The 23043-nt window shown below is 40.2% G+C and overlaps 1 protein-coding gene across 1 annotated transcript in view; it reads right to left on the minus strand.

Moving 5' to 3' along the window:
* Positions 1–15098: 15098 nt before the first annotated feature.
* The window catches only part of pcdh15b (protocadherin-related 15b), a 564355-nt gene continuing 556410 nt past the window's right edge, over positions 15099–23043 (minus strand). Inside the window, exon 37 of the mRNA XM_052027763.1 lies at positions 15099–15674. Coding sequence (XP_051883723.1) covers positions 15099–15674 — 576 coding nt within the window. The remainder of the gene's footprint in view (positions 15675–23043) is intronic.

Below are 23043 nucleotides of genomic sequence, written 5' to 3' on the forward strand. Positions count from 1 at the left end.
CACAGTCAATTTCCCAGGGTAGGGGAGTCTAAAACTATGGGGCATAGGTTTAAGATGAGAGGGGAAAAATTTAAAGAGGATCTGACAGGCAAGTTTTTCACACAGGGGTGAAGGATACATGAAATGAGCTGCCAAACGAGGTGGTAGAGGCAGGTACATTTGCAACATTTAAAAGGCATTTGGACAGATGCATGGATAGGAAAGCTTTAGAGGGATATGGGCCAAACACAGGCAAATGAAATTAATGTAGAAAGGCATCTTGATCACTATGGATGAGTTGTACCAAAAGGCCTGCTTTTGTACTGTATAAATCTATGAATCTATGAATTGAACAGTGGAAATTAACATGAAAAATAACTACGTGTCCAAATATTCAATTTATATTTATCCCAAAATAAATTGAAAAGAATCTACTATCATCTTCAAGGGGATGAAATAAATCCACAAAAGGTAAGCTTGTTGAATTTAGTTTTTAGAGCATGAATCAAAGTGCCTGGTTATATACCAGATCTATAATTTAGCAATGAGTGAAAAATGGCTGGCAATCTATACGCAAAGAACTATTAGAGCAAAAGTAATCATAATAAAAAATCTATTATTATTGCGGTTGCGGAATAAACAATTAAAGAAAGCTTCACAGTTACAATGAAGGAGAAGACACAAAGAACCAAGCAGGAATTCATATGGTATGAGATGATTACAGACCGTCTCCAAGCAACAAACCAGTTCTGCTTTTACAGATGTCCTTATGTCAATTTTTTCCAGAAGTCAGAAAAAAAACAAAATAATTACTCAATATGGTCACCATACCGCAACAGTATGGTTCTGAACTGCATCAAAAACACAAGACTGTAAGAAAGAACAATTACCAAATGTGGAGAGAGGAAACTAGTTCTCCTGTTCATAGGAACAAATGTTTGTACGTGCGTGGGACTTCTGAATTTAATATTTTGAGAGTTCATTCGTATGTAGGGGTGTCCATAAGTTGGGTGTTCGTAGCCCGGGGATGGCCTGTTCTTAGAAAATGGATTGTTGAGCATTTTCCCCAAATAATGCAGGAATAAATCAGGAACAAACTACATTTGTGAGCATTTCTGAATCAAATTACAAAGATCTGACCAGGCACTTCCTAACAGAAGTCACTCTTGCCACCCTAATCTGATTTTTGTGCCAGAGATGAGTATGAAGATATCATTCCCTGCGATTCCAGGGATTCCAGGGAAACTTGGGTCACATTGTCCTTCAGATGCCCAACATTGGATGTTCCTGGCACAATAATTCAAGGTGCTGACCTGGGGAACCAGCAGATAGGTAATTCCCATCCAACCATCCCTGATCTCCTTTCCATCAGACATGATGTTGACATCCCCGATTTCCCAATCTTGAATTCTGGCCCCGATCACTGACCCACCTGATGCTGAAACTAGCATCCATGACCAGACTGTAACCAGGCCAATCCCAAACCATCCAACCACATGTTGGCCTCCAATGCTCAACAAATTCTTCGTGATGAAGGGATACTACCTGCTGCTGCTGTGTCCTTGTCACATCCCAATCCAAGAACCAGACAAATAAATCCTCCCAATAATAGTCAGCAGATTCATTGACAGTAAATGGATCCCAGCTCTACGAAAGTTAAATGTATAAAGAAACAATGCACTTGTCCGGTGATACTTTGAAGTATTGGTTTTGGTTTATTATTGTCACTTGTACTGAAGCAGAGTGAAAAACCTGTCTTGCATACTGTTCGTACAGATCAATTCATTACATAGTTGAATAAGGTAGTACAGGGTAAAAACAATAACAGAATACAGAGTAAAGTGTCACAGATACAGGGAAGTACAATAAGGTCATAAGAAGATTGTGAGGTCAAGAGTCCATTTCATCATATAAGGGAACTGTCCAATAGCCTTATCACAGTGGGATAGAAGGTGTCCTTGAGCCTGGTGGTATGTGCCCTCAGGCTTCTGTGTCTTCTGCCTGATGGGAGAGAGGAGAAGAGAGAATGACCCAGATGGGTGGGGTCTTTGATTATGCTGGCTGCTTCACAAAACCAGCAAGAGGTATAGACAGAGTCATGGAGGGGAGGCTGGTTTCTGTGATGTGATGGGCTGTGTCCACAACTCTCTGCAGTTTCTTGTGGTCCCAGGCAGAGCAGCTGCTGTACCAAACTGTGATGCATCCACGTAGGATGCTTTCTATGGTGCATTGATAAAAGTTGGTGAGTGTCAAAGGGAACATGCCAAATTTCTTTAGCCTCCTGAGGAAGCAGAGGTGCTGATGAACTTTCTTGGCCGTGCATCTACATGGTTGGATCAGGACAGGCTATTGGTGATGTTTACTCCTGCCTCACTGTTGCCAACCTCCTGAGTCTGGCTTTGGAAGAAGAGAATTGTCAGCATAATTTCAAACTCAAAAATGTGAAACATCCATTTCTTTGCGATTGAGGCCTGAATCCACTTGGACAATCATTGATGTCCTATCACATGAACTCCATTCTAGTGCCCCCTTTTAGAATGGACTTGAATATCAAGCTTTTTTAGAAAAAACAATGGAAAAAAATAGCTTGCTTTAACAAAATGCATTTAATTGTAACGTTTTTCACACTATTAATTAACAAGTGATTAACTAAAAAAAAATGCTGATAGAAATACTTCATCAGTGAGATAAGTATGATTTTGATACATATTTTAAAGTAACAAATAAACTTGGAAGAACGGTGATTACAAGGATTGAAATTCCCTTAGATCTAATCCATGGAAATTTGTATCAGTTACTTTCCCACTTGGCTTCCCAGGACGAAAATGGATCACACGAGGGGGCATAACTTTATGGTGATCAGAGGAAGGTATCGGGGGGATGTCAGCGGCAGATTTTAACATGGAGAGTGGAGGGTGCGTGGAACGCACTGCCGGCAGAGGTTGTGGGGACAGATACATTAGGGACATTTAAGAGACTCTTAGATAGACATATGAATGATAGAAAAATGGAGGGCTATGTGGGAAGGAAAGGTTAGATAGATCTTCGAGCAGGATAAAATGTTGGCAAAACATTGTGGGCCGAAGGGCCTGTACTGTGCTGTAATGTTCTATGTCCTATGAGGTGGCACAGTGATGCAGCTATTAGGACTGCTTCTTAAAGTTCCAGTGACCCCAGGTTCAATCTTGACATCTGGTGTTGTCTGTGTGGAGTTTGCACGTGGAGTGTTCTCCCTGGGAAACATGGGTTTCCTCCAGGTGCTCTGATTTCCTCCTGCATCCCAAAAACATGCAGGTTGATAGGTTGATTGACCACTGTAAATTGCCTCTAACTTGTAGATGCTTGGTAGAATGTGGAGGGAATAAAATGGGATTAGTGAAGATTAGTATAAATTGGTGCATGATGGTCAGTATAGACTCAGTGGGGCAAAGGGTCTGCTTCCATGCTGATCTCTCTACAATTGTATGACTAGTCTATAGAAGTTGCAGAGGAACAGTGGAGCAGTTCTGAGAAAATTCCAAGTATTGGTTGGTACTTCAAAGTATCACCAAACAAATGCAGTGTTTCTTTATACATTTAACCTTCATAGATCAGGGATCCATTCCCGTTCAATGAATCTGCTGACTATTATTGGGAGGATTTATTTGTCTGGTTCTTGGTTTGGGATGTGGCAAGGAGATGGCAGCAGTGGATAGTATTCCTTCATCATGAAGAATTTGGTACCAAAATGAAGCATTTTGTTTGATTGCCAAATATTAGGAAACAAACTATCAAGATAATACTTGCAACCATAATAAGCTACAGAATGCAGATTGTCAGAACATTTGTTTTTGGAAGGATCTTCCAAAGCAATTCTTCCTTGCCTGCTTCAAGTTGTCTCTCCTAATCATTACCAAGTTCAGAGTTCAAGCAACACTGGGTCTTACCTTTCTCAGCAAATAGCTTTTGTCTCAGCCTTATGACTCCTGACTGTCATTACCAGAGAATCCAGTCTGTTTACTTCTTCACAGATGTTGAGACAGCCACCTGTTTTTTTTATTCTCAGCGATAAACAGACTTTTGATTTGCCATTTATCCTTTCAACAACATACAGGCTGGGCATATATCCACATTAGTGATCATAACCAACATTATAAAAAAACAAGTTGACTTTGCCAAACATTCAGAACTTTAAGTCAGGAATAACCAAATTATTACAGGTTTAATTTTTAAAACAAGTTTCTGCTCTCCCATTATTCTTGTGCGTTTGTCATATTTTTCTTTTGTAGGGATGCAGAATCGCCTTTGTGAGCTTTCAACACTTGTTTTCAACTTTTAAAGGAGAATGAATATGAAGTGAACGACTCCAATTCAGAACTTATATTGTATCATCTGCTACTCTGGTCTGCTTCCCAATCCCACCCAAAAGAATCAATAGTAATATGATAGAACTCATAAATATAATACTGGGCAAATTTGTTTACTCAAGCACGGGATGACAGGGCAACAGGATGAATGTGGATGGAGGTTCCGTGGATTTACAACATGAAAACACAATAGCTGGCAGCCAAATGATAGAGGAGTCAGCAATCCCAAATAATGCCTCTGTACTAACTCGATTGTTGTTTGAGAGACATTGAGAGTGCTGACACAAGAGGTATTTCTTTTCGAAAGTTAAAGCACCAGAATGACTTGAAAGATTGCCTTGCATGTTACAAATTAACTTACACCTCTGACAGGACTCCAATAGATGGCAGCAGCTTACAAGGAAAGCACAGTATTCCCCCTCAGGTGCTCTTCCAATGCAATATTATTTAGTTTGACTCTGGGGAGCAGGCTTTATCAGTTTAGCTCCTGGTTGGATGGCCAATCCTGCCAAGGCTACTGAGCTGCTTTCCCAACATGTGAAGCTCCGTGCCAGGGGAACAGGCTTGTAAAATCTATCTTTTCTGAATTTGTCACACAGATTGTGCAGCATTGCTTGTTAAGCTGTCAGACCAATCAGTAAAGCAATTGAAATGGCTAAATGCTGAAGGATGCAGCCCTTCAACATCTATCAGCCCACTTGACATTGGCAAAATAAACAAGGGTTGCCACCAAGCCCACTGTTAAACTATGAAATCATTTTTCATTCGTGCAATGTATCACCGAGAAGGTCAGTATATGTTAGCCATCCCTAATTGCCTTTGATTTTTATTTTTGTCCTTACATCAGTTTAAAAAGCAGTTGTCACCAGCTATGGCTGACGAGAGAAATGTAAAATTATTTTCATCTTGACAGACTCCGATTGAAATGAGCTTGAATTGGGAGGACCCACTTCAGCATGGAATCACATTAGACCCAAGTATTTCTGCACTGGGAAAATTACCACATTGCAGTAACCCTGCTTCTTCCATCTGGCCCTGACCCAGCAATTGTTGCTCACAACTTTGATGCTGTCACCAATACATCCTCTCTCGAGATTCCTTTCCCAATTCCCAATTCAATTTGTTCAATCTTTTCTTTCACTTATTTTGACCTTTCTTTAGGTTGCTTACTCGGGTATCGAGTTATCCCAAGTACATCATAATCAATATCATTGGGACCCAAAGGTGCCATAACTTTCCCTCCTTAGTATGCTGTCACCTAGTCTGAGAAGTGTGCATGTTCCCACATGCAGTAATGCAATTAATTTTGAGATGGCATACAAGTAAGGTAATAGATATTACCAATTAAGGAGCCATTGGAAAACTGTTCATTGTATTTGATGCATTTATTAATAACTCAAACAGACAGGATTAATTATACCAACATAAGCGTACGTACGAACATTTATTAAAAAAAAATCAGAGACTAGGACATTTTCTAATCACTATTACAGAGCAGCCAGCAGAATGACAGCCAAAGGCCAGCATCAAGCATACATCAACAAGGTCAATTGTCCTTGAAGGCATATTGGTGCAATTTTTCAACATATAGGTTTTCTAATAAGTTAATGTTACTCTGATGAACATCTTCCACCAAGATACTATTCTGTGCTGTAATTTTTATATCTACAAATGTGCACTGTCAAGTTTTTTCGTGCGTATCCTTCCAATCAGCCTTGGCACGGGAAGCAGCTGTTTCTTATTGTTTAGTTATTCTCCTGAGGGGCTTTCTTGTTCTATACTAATGCTCTGCATCCCATCCGTATTTGTTTTGTGAATCTGTTCAGTGAAATCTATGCTATAAATGCAATTTCACTTGATCAGTTCTTCCACTGCTTCTTTATCTATTTGCACTCAATTTCAACTTCCATCTGGATATTGCATTGCTCGTTAATATGTAAGGGTTTATTGCATCCAACTATTCAACAAAATAGATTTGGAAGATCAACGCATTGAGAATTGGACAGATTAGAGAGTCAGTGGGGGTCTGCTCTGGCAGATTATTGCCCAAATAGTGTTGACAAAATTGACCCAGCCATTTTAAAGGGCACAAGATAGCTTACAGCTTACTTGTCCTTTTCCTTACTATTACTCTATTACTTCTGATGGTCCCTTAGAAATCCAACCTAACTCTGAAAAGGCATGCAGGGGACCACACAGCAGGCAGAGGCATGAACTGTGGATTGTAGCACCGATATACTTCCCTGCTTTATTGTCCGGTAAGAATGATTTATAATAGTCTCTGTTTTCAATACATTTTCCAGCATTTTTTTCCTTCTGATTAATGGGTCTGATGCATCTTTCAGCAGCCAACTCAATATCACCAAATATCGCCTGGGAGCAGATTGTCTGTTTCAATCAGGAACTTTAGCAGGCGGTAATGTTTTATTTAAAGAATGGATGACTATTAATATTGTGGGGAGAGGGATGGTGGAATTATATTTTGGCAATTTGTACCAGCACGATAAGATAAGAAACTCATTGTGTCACATTAGGAGAAATAATTATGTTCAAGCAGCAAATTAACCAGACCTGTTGATAAATAGGTTAAAATAAGGAAGTTTCTGGCATTGATTAGTGAAATCCTATCAGCTAACAGCACATGGACTCAATAAGTCTAATATTGGTGTGAAAGTGTTTTGGCTTTGCACCAATGCTAAACTTGGTAAGATTTGTAAGAAGTGAATTGGCTCTAATGTGCCTTTCTCCAGAGACATTTGCTCTCATTCACTTCAGCGCCAACTCAAGCCTGATTTCTAAATTAGGACTGCACTCACACAACAGCAGCAGCATCAGCAGAAAGCAAAACTGATTGAACCAATGCCCCATTTTTAAAAAACCCAGAATTACCACAAGATTTGGTCCCAGTGATATTTTTCAAGGGCCCTTGTCAGAGTGAGACCTTGTGTGTAGAGGACAGCTAATTATGGATGCATTGCCTGTGATTTTCTGACCACTGAAATTGATGGAAAATTCTGCTTACAATTTCCACTGAATACAACTAACAGAATTTTTTTATGCTGCCAAGAAACCTTATGAGGTGTAAAATTAGTGCTGAAATGCAGAAACTATTTGGACGCATCAAGAGATTTTAACCTGGTTTTTAAGTAAATCTGAAGTTATGAGAAAAGAACATGACCACTGATGAAAATCATTCTTTTTATGCTATTAAGATGGGGTATTGCTTTGTAGAAACACACAAGCAGAACATGCAAACAATTCCAGCGAAAGAAATGAGCAAAACAATGTACAGAAAGAAAACTAGCATTAACGCTACACAATTTCAGCAGTACATTCCAATGCAGTTTACAGCCAATTAGTTATTTCTGAAGATCAGTCAATGTTATGGTGACAAAATGACAGCCAATTTGTGCAGATGAAACAAGATTAGATTCAACTCACAATTCAAATAAGACTGCCTACAGCACACTATAGAGAGGTTATGAGAACTCAGGAAATGTGACAAGGAGTCAGCCATCTGGCTCCTTGAGCCTTCTCCGCCATTCATCAAGATCATGGCTGATCTTCCATCTCAGTACCATTTCCCAGCCTTGAATCCCTTAATATTCAGAAATCTATCAATCTTTGTTTTGAACTAATTCAGTGACTGAGCCTCCACAGCCCTGGCTAACCTGTGGCTAATTCCACAGACTAGCCACTCTCTGAATGAAGATTTTTTTTTCTCTGATCCCAGTCTTAAATAGCATTTTAGGTTCAAATTGTGCGCCCTGGTCCTAGACTCCTCAGTCAGGGGAAACATCCTCCCTGCATCCACCCTTAAACAACATTTTAAGTTTTAATGAGACCTCCTCTTGTTTCCTGAACTCTGGAGAGTCCCAGTGTTCACACTTTCCCCTCATACAACTACCTGCCATCCCTGGAACCAGCCTAGTGGATCTTCGCTGCCTTTCTTCTAAAGTACTTCCTTTCTTTGGTAAGGAGACTAAAGTCATATGCAGTGCTCCAGTTGTGGACTCATCAACACATGACATAATTGCAACACGATTTCCTTACTCCTGTGATCAAACCCTCCCAATATAAAGCCTATCATTCCATTGCCTGCTGCACCTGCCTGTTGACCTTTAGTGAATTGTTCACATGGACACTCAGGTCCTTTGAATATCAACACAGCCCAATCTCTCACCGTTTAACAAATAATCTGTTTTTCTGTTATGTTCACCAAAGTGGATGACCTTGCATTTTCCACATTATATTCTAATTTCCATGTTCTTGCCCTCTCACTCAGCCTCACTACATCCCCTGAAGCCGCTTTACATCCTCGTCTGTACTCACAATCCTCAAACTTAGTATTGTCAAGCAAACTTGGAAAAATAATATTTGGTCCCCTCAGTCAAACCATTGACACAGATTGTGAGTGGCTGGAACCCAAGCACTAATCCCTGTAGTACCCACTAGTCATAGCCTACCACCTGAGAAGGATCTGTTTATCTTCTCTCTTTGCTTTCAGTCTGAAAACCAATTCTCCATCTTGTGACTAGACTAGTTATCCAGAGGCATGTACTAATGATCCAGAGACGTGAATTCAAATTTCATTAAAGTTGGTGCAGAATTTAAGTGCAGTTACTTAAACAATTCTCAAATAAAATCCTCGTATCAGTAAAAGTGACCATGAACTTACAGAATCGTCACTAAAAACCATCTGCCTTTCGAACAGTGGCTTTAGGGAAGGAAATGTTTTCACCCTTATCTAATCTGGCCTACAGGTCCACATGAATGTGATTGATTCTTAACTGCCTTCTGCAGTAGCTTTTTCCATTTTGTGAACTCATTGGATATCTTTCTGGTGAATCTATATTGCACATATACTGAAATCAATCTCTCCATCTTTTGATGGGCTGACCAGGGTTGATGCTGCACTCCAGACAGGATCTCTGGTGTGTTTGAGGCTCAGGACTTCTTAACAAACAGGCCTGATGTGCATCCAACTGGCCACCTGTCTGCTTCAAACCTGAAAAGAGGTAGCCTTCAAGCTTCAGGTAAAACTGCGAGGCCTAGAAGTCACCTGCCACCACCAAGCATGAGGTATGGGGTAAAGGAGAGCAGGTTGGTTTATGTTGTGCATGGGAAGTAGGGCAGCAAAAGTCCAGACTTTTCATATGCTGTCCTTGAAGTGAACTCCTGCTGATTCTTGGCCTGTTAAATAAGTGCTGACATAGGCTCCAGGGTATCATCATCTTTCTGCCAGGTTTCACTCAATGTGTGACCAAATCATTTGGTCTATAATTCTGTGCAACTGGATCATAAGTTACAATCTTTCGTACCACTTTTCTTGAGATAAAGACCAATATTCCTTTTACCTAGTAATTTTCCCACTCATTAACTTTTAGTTATTTCTCCAATTAAAACCCTAACTCTCTCTACTCATCTGCGGTTCCTAATCTTCTTGCCTTTTGGAAATAATTCCAAAGAATGATCACAGATGACCTCAAATTTTTCACAATGAACATTGCCTGCCATTGACTTGATCATTCATTTTGTTCATCTGTCTTTGCAATTTTCTGTTTTCATCCATATAATTTACAGCACAAACTAATTTTGAGTGGTCTCACTAATTGATTGAAATAATCTTATCTCAGATGATTTTTAGTTACATTTGAGCAGTGTAGTTTGTTTTGGCCATCATTCTGGTATTGTACTGTATATTGTCACAGACGGACTTCTTTTTGTTTGGTTATATTTTCGCTAGTTCATCTTCACTTGCTGGAGTTGCTTTAACAATCAAAAATTATCAAATGAGAGCTAAAAGATGACAATAAGTGGTAAAACAACAACAAAAAAGATATATCAGGTTTAAATAGAGGACTATACACATCAATAAGCATTAGAAAAAAAGAATTTTGAACCAAAGTGTCAAGTGAATGGAAAATGGAAGTTAATTAATAGCAATAATGTCAGTCAAAGAAATATGATACTTTTCAAACTAAAACCCTGTGCAGTCAGGATACAAGGGTGCCGATAGTTAACCAGACTCCAAAATGTATGGTCAAATAAAATGGGAGTGTAAAGAAAAGCAACTTGTACAAAGGAAGGGTTTCAACCAGGAACGAGGATTTTATTGGCTGGGGAATAGGATGGCACCCTTCATTTTGAGGCGCAGGATATTTTAAACATACAGGCCTGTGTCTCAAGGAATGAATGCCCTCTGAGTTCACACCCCTGGGTAACAACGCCCAGCTGTCTGAAATGAGGGGAAAGAAATAGCATTTGGCTTCATGCAAAATTGCATGCCCTGGAAGCCATGTGTCACCACTAGAAATTGTCAGGGGGTGGGTGTTAGTGTGCAGTGCAGGAGGAAAAGATCAGACTTTTCTGATAGGTTCTTGAGGAATACTCCCAATCCTGATCCTATTGTACAAAATTACTTGACTTACCTTCAAGGGCATCATCTCCTTTCTGCTAGGTTTCACTCAGTGGGCAATCTACTCAGTAGGCCATTAAAATCCCAGCAGGATCCCAACAAAACAGTTCCCATCTGACTTAGCTCAGTACCTCAGTGGCCCAAGAGCCCTGTTAAGGTGGCAAGGGCCATGAACAGCAGAATAGGACAGAAGGTTTTTGTACAGCTATTTTAACTGAATGTTGGTCCATTCCAACTGGGAATTCTTTACAAAAAAAAGGAGGAAAATCTATCAGAAAAAATGTGACACTATTGAAGCTCAAGCAGAAATTCTAAATGGTATTAAAAAATAATGTTCTCATTATCTTCATGCAAATATTAACCCATTTAAAATAAATGAATTGATGTCTACCTAGAAAGAATGAACAAAGCACTGGGTTTAGAACATTAGTAAAAGCTCTGTAGCAGTGCTGTAGAACAGAGAGGGTAATGAAAATGAAAGAATATTAAGTTGTGAGCAGACTGAAAGTAAATTAATACAAAGGTTCATGTTTATATCTGTAAAGGACAAGAGAGGAATTCTCACGGTCATATCAGTGAGTACAGAGGGCACAGAACTGGTTACTTGGTGGCATTGCCCAATTTGGTGAGCTCACAGGCCACTGGTAAAATGAGGGGCAATCGCAAGTATTAGTGAGCTCACAGTTTATTGTCACAACATGGAATTACTGGCATTAGTGAGCCCACAGGACATTTGCGACATTATGAAGTTAACAGCAATGGAGGGTTATGCTGATAGATTTAGATGAGGAAAGACACGAGGAGTCTTGAGTACAGCACTAATGCCAATATGGACTCGTGGGCTGAATGGCTTGTCTCTGTGCCATATATCCAAGATAATCCAATGCAGTGATAAGCCAATAGTGCACAGGGCACATCATGGAGTTGCTAGCACTTGTGAACTCACAGCACATTTATTATCTAATGGAGCTGATTGATTCAATTATTTTGAAATAAGCCATTCAGAAGTCACTGGCATTGATAAATTTCATGAACAGAAAAGGATGTTGGATTGAACCAGGACAACTACAGTCTCATTAGACTCACATCAATATGGAAATTGTAAAAATTAGGAATTTGTGTAACTTTATATCCGAATGGGGTAGTCAGCACAGATTTTGGAAAGGAGCTGCCTTGATTAATTTAAGGATGCTACAGATAAAGTTATGACATACCACAAAATAGGTTTTTTTGAAAAGCCTCCTTTAAAAGTAAACTTTGTCATGAAAGATTAAAACATGGAATTATATTCTAAGCAAGTTAATCTGTAAACACAGGTGAGAATTGTGACATCAGTTCAGAGTAAATATTAAATTGAGAACCAAGTGAGAGTGGCATTTGAATTCTTGTTGTTTTCTGTCAGAGGGATAGCAAACTAACCATAAATGTGCCAGTTTTGCTGGTGATACTAAACACGGGGAACAGTAGCAACAGAACGAGCATTGAAGAAATGGTAGATTACATTTTACACACAAGTTCTAAAACATGAAAGCACAAAGATTAGAACATAGTTGGAAGCAACGGCTTAGAAAAGGTATATAAATCAACAAAAGAGATGGCAAAGCAATTGAATGTTGGAGTGAATAGACCAGAACAGTCAAATATATTCATTGATGGACAAGGTTTTCAAATGCACAATATGTTTTGGCCATTTCTCATAAAAAATGAATTGGAATGGTACAACAAGCAAAGAACCGACACTATACCGTATAGATTGGGTTTAACGATATGGAGTGATTTAGAGTAGATTTCAAACTCATGAGAGAAACTGGTTACCAAAAGAGGAGGCTTTACAATAGTATAGACACTATAATAGATTATTCCCTCAAAATTGAAAATGGAATTCTGTGCCCAAAAGAATGTGAGTTTTTTCAAAGTTAGGATAGCAGACATAAAATCAGAACAGTTGTCCAAAACTGGACTGAGGCAACCATGTTATAATTTTCAGTGGCTGTTTGGCATTTTCTCATTTCTGATTCAACTTAACATCTCAGCATATTTTAGGTCCACAACTGGTGTAAATGATTTGAATTCAACAGTGTTGCACTGACAGACCTACATCGCCGAGATCCAGTACCCTTGAAAAACAATTCAAATTTTAACTTACTGTAACCTGGACCACATTTACAATATCCCATAAGCATAAAACATGTTAGCAATTTTGAATTATTTGGTCGAGGGTGAACTCAAATCCACTGATTTAGAAGTAGAGAGTGATTTGTTTTGGCATAAGTCAAAATTCAGCACTTTAAACCTTTCAAAAATCTTTTTTAAACAGAAGATATAAATCATTGATAAATTATGCACAACAGCAAACAGAAGCATATGAATCATGGCTGCAAGTATATAAAGTTATTAAACATTTTTAGGAAAACATTCTAGAATAAAAATTAGAAAGCAAGAGAACAAAATCTTGAACTCTGAGAAATATTGATACTGACATCATCAGCAATATGGAAGGACAGTTAATTAACTTGAAAACATAGTTAATGATGGAATTTTAGTGTGGATAGGACATTAGTTTCTTTTTATTATTATCCTATCAAAGTTGATAATTTTCAGAATAGAAAGCAAAGCACGGTGCTGATGTTGTCAACAGCTTGCTGATACCTACTATGAGGTCTAGTGTGCAGAATGGTTAGATAGGCAACATAATTGTGAGGTGCTCAGCCCTACCAAGTAACATCCCAATTTTAGTTCATTTTTTAAGATCAGCCCAGCTCGAATAACACTCACTATAAAAAATGTCAAGTGCCGCACTCGGTGCTAGATTTTATATCTCGCCATTGAGAGGGAATTCTATGAGTGCACAGATCCAGCCAAAACCTAAGGAGTATTGTGATAATTTAAAACAAAATGTCCAGCTTTACAGAATTCGAAGTATGATTTATGAAATAATACCTAAAATCCACATTTGTTGGTTAATCAATGCCACCAATAATGTTATGTACCAGACTTCAGTGATGAGGGGAGAGGGAAAGAAGAGAGATGTGCAAAACCTGCCAGGATCTATTGTCAAATGTGCCAACAAAACAGAGCTTGCCCGTGCAAAAGCTCGCACGCCAAATACAATAATGCTATTGTGTGGCAACAACCTGGTATTCTGTTTAATCTCCAGCTAATTGACTTCACCACATGCTTGTGGAAAACTTTCCTTAAGTCTCTCTTGACTACCATCTGAAACTAACATTTTGTCAGTAACACCTGGGCACATCTCAGTAGATATCAGATTTATGCAATGCATCATTACCAGAATTCACTGTTTATCCAATCTCACATCAATATTGTCACGGAAATTTAAGATTCAAGTGGAATAACTATTTCAGTGCATGGCACTTCTAATCATTTAGTTTCCGAATGTAGTTTACACAACAAAAGACAATTAACACTCAAAGTATAAAACCCAATAAATAAGTAAATAAGTTGCAAATCAATTCTCGAAGTGTAGTAGAGCTGTAAATAAGTACCATGTTTCATTCATTAAAACATCATCCAGCACTATCTCAAAAGTAGAGTGTTAAGGCCAAATATTCAAGGTCTTTCCTCGTTATAAGTTAGCTGATTCAATTTTCCTCTCAATGGGCACCTGTTGAAATCTCTGCTCACAAAGTGGGGGAAAGTAACTTAAAAATCATGGGAAGGGATGGGAGAAGGGAGGGAAGAGCTTTTAAAAAGTATAATATTTTTTCTAAGAAAACAGGGCAGAGATTCATCATCAGCCACATGTGCTAAACACAGAGTGGAGTAGTGTAATCACATTGTACTGCTCATTTGAAATTCTGTTCCACTGAAGTCAACAAAAGCATCCACCATTACATCTTATATTCAGTGCATGTGTCTGAAGATGAATTTGCACCCCAGTACATTTTGAAATTTCCATCAGTCACTGAAGGTAATTAGCTCTGTCAGAACGAGGCCACCATTTGAAATCAGTGTAATCTATCAACATCTGCAAAAATAGATAAGGGTTACGTTTTATGTAAGGAAACCAATTTACTTCAGTCCCTCAAACTGTGAACCTTTAGTTTTACTTCATTGTGATTGCCAGGCAGGGCAGGTATCAGCACCAAGTCTATTATTTCCATATTCACAATCAAAGCATGAAATCACTATCATATTCATGGATTTCTTTGTGACTAAAGATGCTGCCCATTTCTATGATCGTTGGAATGTGGATGCCTGACGACCCCAATGAATGCAAGTTACATAAATCAAAATGCACGTTTGAAGTGAACAAATTGGAAATCATCATTACTTTTCCACAGTAACCGTAAAAAAGTGATTTCTTTGTCATTAATTGCAATAAAAATTCTAATTTAGAGTTTTGTCATTGGTATGTGAAGGTTATTCCAGGGCCCCATCCACAGTTCCTCCTCGTCAGATTGTGTTTGATCACTGTGAGATTCCAAAGGCTCCTTAGCATCTTCATTATCAACAGCGGATTCTTGGTCATCTGTGCTTTTTGCTCTCTCGCTCCTTGCCTTTACTGTGCTCAGTCTGGACATGCAGTTGTTGGGCCCTGTGCTGCCGGAAGCCACAGAGCTGCTCGATGGCCTTGCATTAAGATTGTCATTGCTGCAAGAAGCGGTTACATCTGACGACGGATTGTTCAATGGGGCCTTTTCTTCCTGGGTGGCTGCCAGTTTATCTAGTTTCTTAAAATGCTTTCCCACTCTTGCAGGCGAAGCTGCTTTTCCATTGGTAGGAGGGCAGCTACGTCTTGTTCTTATGATGGATCCATTTTGAACAACGTAGATGTTACTGTTAATGTTGCTGTGGTTATTTGGGTGCTTGATGCGAATCCTTTGTGCCTCCGGTGCACTGTCCTCACCAGTTGAGCTGGTTTCATACTCACGATCCACCACCAACTTTACTCGTTTATGGCGAGCCCACTGTAAGAAGTCAAAAAAAAATTTAGAGAACCTTTTGAACTTATTCCAGTGAGACATCTGGTTGACGTTGAAGCAGCACCTCAAGAACAATAGTGTATTCTCTGATCTCTACCTTGCAGAGGCTGAAAGTTGCCTCTCAATCACCTCCTCATACCTTCCCCTGGACCATGACTTCACCACTAAACATCAGGTTTTTGTCTCCCAATGAGATCATCAGGAAATCTTTTTGTAACACTATTACAGCACCAGCGACCTGGGTTCAAGTCTGGCCACTGCCTGTAAGGAGTTTGTATGTTCTCCCCATGACTGCGGGGGTTTCCTCCGGGTGCTCCGGTTTCCTCCCACATTCCAAAGACACAAGGGTTCAGAAGTTGTGGGCATGCTATGTTAATGCCAGAAGGTGGCGACACTTGCAGACTTCCCCCAGAACATTCTACGCAAAGATACATTTCACTGTGTGTTTTGATGTACAGTACATGTGACTAATAAAGATATCTTATGCCTCATAGCCCTCAACCCCACACAGCTCATTTCCACGTCTTCCTCAAGAGCTATAATCCATATTTCCTCAAGACAGAGAAAGAGACCATTTGGCCCATTGAGAATATTCCAACTCACAGGCCAATCCCATTCCCCCACTAATTTTCCTGGTAACCTTTTTTCTCCAAATTCCCATCAACTATTCCTTGATTCTACTACTCATCTACTTACCAGCGGCAAGTTACAGTGGCCATTTAACCTCACAAATCTCCCAGAGGAAACCCGTACAGTCACAGGGAGAATGTGTAAACTCCACACAGACAGCACTGGAGGTCAGGATTGAATCCAGGTTGCTGGAACTGTGAAGCGGCAGCTCTGTTAGCTGTGTCACTGTGCTGCCCAAAAGCAGCGGCTGAACAGAGACAGGATTGTCCTGATGGACCATTGTATCATTATGTTCCTGGCTAACAGATTTCTTCCTGCCCTGACTCTATTCTTTCTCCCTGTCTCCAGTCCCTTTCCACATCAATCCATGACGCCTCTGAGATCCTCCACCACTAAGACCATTTCCAGTTTCCTGCTGCCAACTAGATTATCTTCACCATGGATGTCCAATCCCTTTACACTTCTCTCCACACCAGAGGGCCTGAAGGCCCTGCACTTCTTCCTTGAAGAGAGATCTGAACAGACCCATTCCACCCCCAATTTTGTTCATCTGGCCAAACTCATTGTTACATTGAACAACTTCTCCTTTACCTGCACTCACTATATCCAAATCAAAGGTGTAGCTAAGCAAACTGGCATGGGCCCAACCTGGAACAGTCTTTCAGGAAGCATGTGTGGAGGCAAAGGAATGGTCAGTGTTTCGGGTCAAGACCCTGCATCAGGATAGGACCTGAAATGTTGACCACCCCTTTGCCTCCTCACATGCTGTTTGACCTACTGAGTTCGTCCAGCAGTTTGTTTTTTTCTGCTCTAGATTCCAGCATCTGAAGTCTCTTGTGTCTCCTTGAACAGTCTTTCTTTCAGTCCTACTCAGGCTCTCTCCCTTACCTCTTTTTCCATTACATTGATGACTCTATTGGTGGTATTTCCTACCACATAAGTAACTCAAAAATTTCATTTCAATTGCTGTCAATTTGCAATCTACTCTCACTTTCACATTCATATCTGACTCCTTCCTTTTCTTGACTTCTCTATCTCCATCTCAGGGGATAGGTTAGAGACCAAGGTCCATTATCAGCCCACGGACTCCCACAGCCATCTTGTCCACACCTCACACCCTCTGGCCTCTCTGCCTTTGGCATCTTACAATTTTCCAAAGAAGCTCAAAATAAACTTGAGGAATAGCATCTCATCTTCCTTGGCACATTGCAACCTTCAAGACTCAACAACCTTTCCCTCAATGTCAACAAAACTAAAGAGCTGGTCATTGACTTCAGGAAAGGGGGCGGTGTACATACACCTGTCTACATCAATGGTGCTGAGGTCGAGAGGGTTGACAGCTTCAAGTTCCTGGGAGTGAACATCACCAACAACCTGTCCTGGACAAACCACGTGGATGCCATGGCCAAGAAAGCTCACCAGAGCCTCTACTTCCTCAGGAGGCTAAAGAAATTTGGTTTGTCCCCTTTGACTCTCACCAACTTTTACTGATGCACCATAGAAAGCATCCTATCTGGATGTATCACGGCTTGGTATGGCAACTGCTCTGCCCAAGACCACAAGAAACTGCAGAGAGTTGTGGACACAGCCCAGCGCATCACGGACACCAGCCTCCCCTCCTTGGACTCTGTCTTTACCTCTCGTTGTCTTGGCGTAGCAGCCAGCATAATCAAAGACCCCACCCACCCAGGACATTCTCTCTTCTCTACTCTTCCATCAAGTAGAAGATACAGGAGCCTGAGGGCACATACCACCAGACTTAAGGACAGCTCCTACCCCACAGTGATAAGACTATTGAACAGTTCCCTTATACAATGAGATGGACTATGACCTATGACCTCATGATCTCACGATCTACCTTGTTGTGACCTTGCACCTTATTGCACTGCACTTTCTCTGTAGCTGTGACACTTTACTCTGTACTGTTATTTTTTTTTACCTGTACTACATCAATGCACTCTGTACTAACTTGATGTAACTGCACTGTGTAATGAATTGACCTGTAAGATCGGTTTGTAAGACAAGTTTTTCACTGTACCTCGGTATAAGTGACAATAATAAACCAATACCAATACCAGTACTGACACTTTCACATAGCCATTCTGTTTGTGTTAGAACTGTTGAGTTCTGCTTTTTACACTTTTCACATTAACTCAGTTTTTCTCTCTCCAGAGATGCTACCTGACTCACTGACTATTCCGAGAATTCTCTCTTAATTCATACTTCCAGCACCTGCAGTGTTCTGTATCTCACCACTTCCAGGACTGTTATGTTTCTCTCTGCTGCCCTCGTTCATCTCCGTCCACTACACTCATCTAGTCAGGTGAACAAACATTCATCACCCTCTCTTATACAGTATCAATAGCATCTGTGTCACTTGGACAATCTTGGTCTCCATCCAAGCACACCCTCTGACCTCCACCTCTCTCCCTCTCGCTTGCTCTCCCTCTCTCTCATTCACTCTCTTTCTCTGTCTGCAGTTTTAAAGACACTTGTTTTTTCACCTGCCTGGTTCCAATGATAGGTCATCAACTAGAAACATCCACTCTGTTTCTTTTTTCCACTAATGTTGCCTGACCTGCATCAGTGGAAGGAGGAACAGACTGAAGGACAAGGACACATTAACAAGTAGAATTCGGTGCCAGGTATTAAAAGGAGCAGTGTTTTAGACACCAAGAGACCAGCGAAGGGGAGACTATAAATGAAGAAATATTACACCATCAAACTCAAATTAACATTTTTTAAAATGAAAATGAAATATTTTAAAATGCTTTAAGATTTCCAAACATGCTAATTCCACACAGCAATCTTCAAAAACCAAACACATGCAGCACAGTGAGCAAAATTGGTCTGCTATGCCATTAGAAGAGATTCCACTCAGCTCAAATTCTGCATGCCAACTCAGTGCAAAAATATGTTAAGTTTGGTCACAGAGAGTAGCTTACTTTTTATTGGAAATGAACTATTCTGATCAGTAAATGCAAAACAAGACAAAATAAAGAAAAATACAGAGCAACCCAGTTGCTCAAGGAACTAATTCCATTTCAGAGAATATATATTAAAAGTTCTGGCTAAATGTCACAACAAGCATTGCAATCAAATGATATAAACTCTTTGCCAATACAGTCGCATCAAACATCAAAATCCACTCTTTTGAGCACCTGTAGCTCCTTTTAAAATGACGTTCCTGATTCTGATGCATCTTCGCTCTCTTCTTCTTGCACACCTCCTTCACTGCTGTTGTATTCATGATCTGAAGCTGTCCCTCTGCTTGAGCTTTCATTCCCACCACCCACATCACTCGCTGACTCAGAATAATTTGTGGTGTCCGTCTGATTGGACGCCACTGTACTTGTCAAACTGCGGCTCGTGCTACTTCTGCCACTGACACCAGAACGAGTGGTACCCTCACTACCACTTGACCCACTACCATTGCTTCCAGGACTAATGGTATGCTCATCAGCCAAATGACTTTCAGTACTCAAGCTTTTGCTAACAGTGTCAGAAGCAGTTTGCTGACTGGTTGTTGCACTGGATTTTGCTCCATCACTCATGTCAACAGATTCATCTTCATTGACCGTGCTTTTAATGTCTTCATCCTCGGCTTCAGATGTGGTGTCTTGGTCTTCACTCGATTCTTCCTCAATAGTATTCTCCGAACCACTGTTAAATGTTACTGATGTGCTTATACTCGTTCCTCTTGCTGAAAGTGTTCCGCGTGAAATGCTCTTGCTGCTTCTTGTGGCAGAGGTTTCCCTGCTACTTATACTCCCTTGAGTTGACAAGCTTGACTTTTCTCCAGAACTACTTGCGATTGACGTCCTCTGACTGGCCTCACTCTTTGACATCGAACTACTTTCTGTTGCTACTGATGTAGCCTTGCTAGTCACACTTCCTTGTGTATCTGTTCTTGAACTTGTCAATTCCGCTTCTGCACCAGTGGCAGCATCTTCATCAGAATCATCCGATGCTTCATCAAGACTACGTGACGTAGTTTCACTTTTGGATGATGGACCTGACACTGAATCCTGACCTTCTGGATCAGACATTCTGCTCTGTGATGTCATTCTACTTTGGGAACTAGATTTTTCAGAGGTTTCACTCTTGGATTCTTCATCAGAATCGACCTCATCTTCCTTGTCTCCCTCTGATTCTTCTTCCTCTGGCTCGGATTTTGTCTCCTCATCTGATATATCCAACTCTTCATCACCTTCTTCGTCAGAATCCACTGTACTTTCATTGGTTTCATCTTGATCAAGTGTCACTTTAAGGTAGTCTTTATCTTCAACTTCTGATTGCTCAACACTGCTAACTGACAAGTCATCCTCAGCCTTATTGGAGGAATCTCTTTTCTTCTGTAGGTCATCACTTTCTTCCTCAGAAGCATCACTCTTTTCCTCATCACTCTCTGTTGTGACACTAATCGAAACTTTTGAAATCTTTTCTTCCTTTTCAGATTCACTGCCACCCTGAGTCTTGGATCCGTCTTCTGGCTCACTTTCAGTAACTGAAGTCATGCCAGCAGATTTACGCCTGGGTTCCAGTTGTTTGGAAATTTTGACTTCCTTTAACATTTTGCCCATTTTCTTTCTTTCTCTTGGTTTGCCTGCTGTTGACTTCTGGAAATAGTTTCCATTAATGATGACGCTTCCTGATTCATTGCTTACCACACTGTCCTGGCTTTCCACATGCCTGGCAGACACAAGTTTGGCATAATTTGTGTCCTTGCTACTACCTTTCACTTTCTGAACTATCATGGGAAATATCTTTACTTTCTTCCATCGAGAGTGATACGAGATGGAAGAGTCAACCGACTGATCACTGCCTGCCTCGCCTTTGCTAATATCTGCTGTCAGTTTACTAATCTGAACCATACTTTTCAGCTTCCTCTTTCCCTCTCCACCTTGAACCATTCCTGCAGCCGTACTCTCCTCAGCCACTGAGCCACCTGCTTGTTCTGGGGCACCATCTTGACCTAATGCATCACTCCTTGATGTCTCTGCACCAGTCTGATCTCCAGTGTCCTGTTTAGCACTTTTCCTAACCGTACTTTTCCCTTGATGCATTGCCTGAAATTATGAAAATGGAACTAAATTAAAGACCATACAGAGAATTATTATGGATAAACAAAGAAGTTCAGACATGACATTTCACCCTATCGGTCACAGAAAAAAATACTTGTACGAGATCCTTCGTATCTTCAGTATGTCACAATCCACTTTACGGACAATTACATCTGAACTATGTTGCGATGTTACAAGTCAAGTCAAGTCAAGTCAACTCGAGTTTATTGTCATGTGCACAAGTGTGGTGAGGTACAGGTACAGTGAGCACCTGAGGTACAGGTACAGCACACAGAATATAAATTATACATAAATTCTACAAGACAGTGAAGAGAGAGAGGGAGAAAAAGACTCTGCAAAAACAAGACACAATCAGAGACAAGTCCATGGTAGTGCAAGAGGTGGTCCATAGTGTTCCATTGCTAGGGTCAGGTTGGGGTTGTGCAGGTCGGTTCAAGAACCTGATGGTTCATATGTTTATATGGCAGCAAATTTGTAGTCCACAAGGTCCATCAAAGGACAGCAAGAGAACCACTTGGTTGATGTTGTTTGAGAAATAAACAATGGCTTCAGTTTTCTCAACCTTGACTCTAAAGCTGACATTTTAAAGATGGAGGAAAATTGCTTAATGATATATTACCGTAAACCAAAAACTGAGTTACCTCTGAATGAGTGACCAAATTCCAATACTGGTAGTGCTGAGGGACATGAAAAAAGCTGACTATCACAAGATGGGAACAGTCAGAGGGTGTGGAAAGTGATGTTGTGCTGCATTCAGTTCTTTCACCTTCAGGCCCTGAATCACAATCAGAAGCTTGCGAGGGTGAATAACAGGCTTTGATCACCAAATGAAACAATTGATTCAAATTTTCACAGAATCCGATAATGAAAACTTAATCTGGAAATTGAAGTGCACAGAGCAAGAAGCATTGGATAAAAGGAATATATGACATAAAACGAAAGCAGGATAATTGGTGCTAAAAAAAAAGCTGTATTTGTGGCCAACTCCTTTTCCAAAAGGTCTAGAACATGGTATGAACACTAATTATCCTATAATATGAAAATTAAGGTGTTTATTTTTGATAGGACTAAATCTGCTCCTTTGAAATTAGATCATCGGCTTTGTTACTTCTGCTCGGTAAAGTGACAGAGAGGCAAAGGGGCCAGGATTAGTTGCCAAACTTGGCAGTGGCCTGCAGGTTAAGTTTGTGGTTACCTTTTGCTGATCTGCCAGTGTCACCTTGCTGGCAAGTGCTGCCCAATCTCCCAAATGGTCCAGAGGCCTTGCATGAGGTGCTGTTGTAACATGAGCGTGCCAGATAAGGCCCACCCCTGAAACAGCTGATAAAAAACTTTGACAACCAAATAGGCTTAAGATCCCTTACTTAGCTAAACCTGCCAAGGACTTTAAATGGTTCTGAATGTATTATTAAAAACATTTAAAATTATTTTCTTAAAAATTAATCAAACAATTAAAAACATTAAATTATCAAAAAAATTAAGATAGTAAATCACTTAGAAAGTGTTGAACAATTAAAAAACTGAAGAGAACTCAATTAATTTAACAAAATATAAGCCACGTAATCATTACCCTAGTCCTTTGCAGCCCTTGCTCTCTATTGAAATAAATGGACTCATTGTTCCTGCAATAGGTAGTAAAC

Source organism: Pristis pectinata, chromosome 12, assembly GCF_009764475.1.
Source record: "Pristis pectinata isolate sPriPec2 chromosome 12, sPriPec2.1.pri, whole genome shotgun sequence".
Classification (NCBI taxonomy): domain Eukaryota; kingdom Metazoa; phylum Chordata; class Chondrichthyes; order Rhinopristiformes; family Pristidae; genus Pristis; species Pristis pectinata.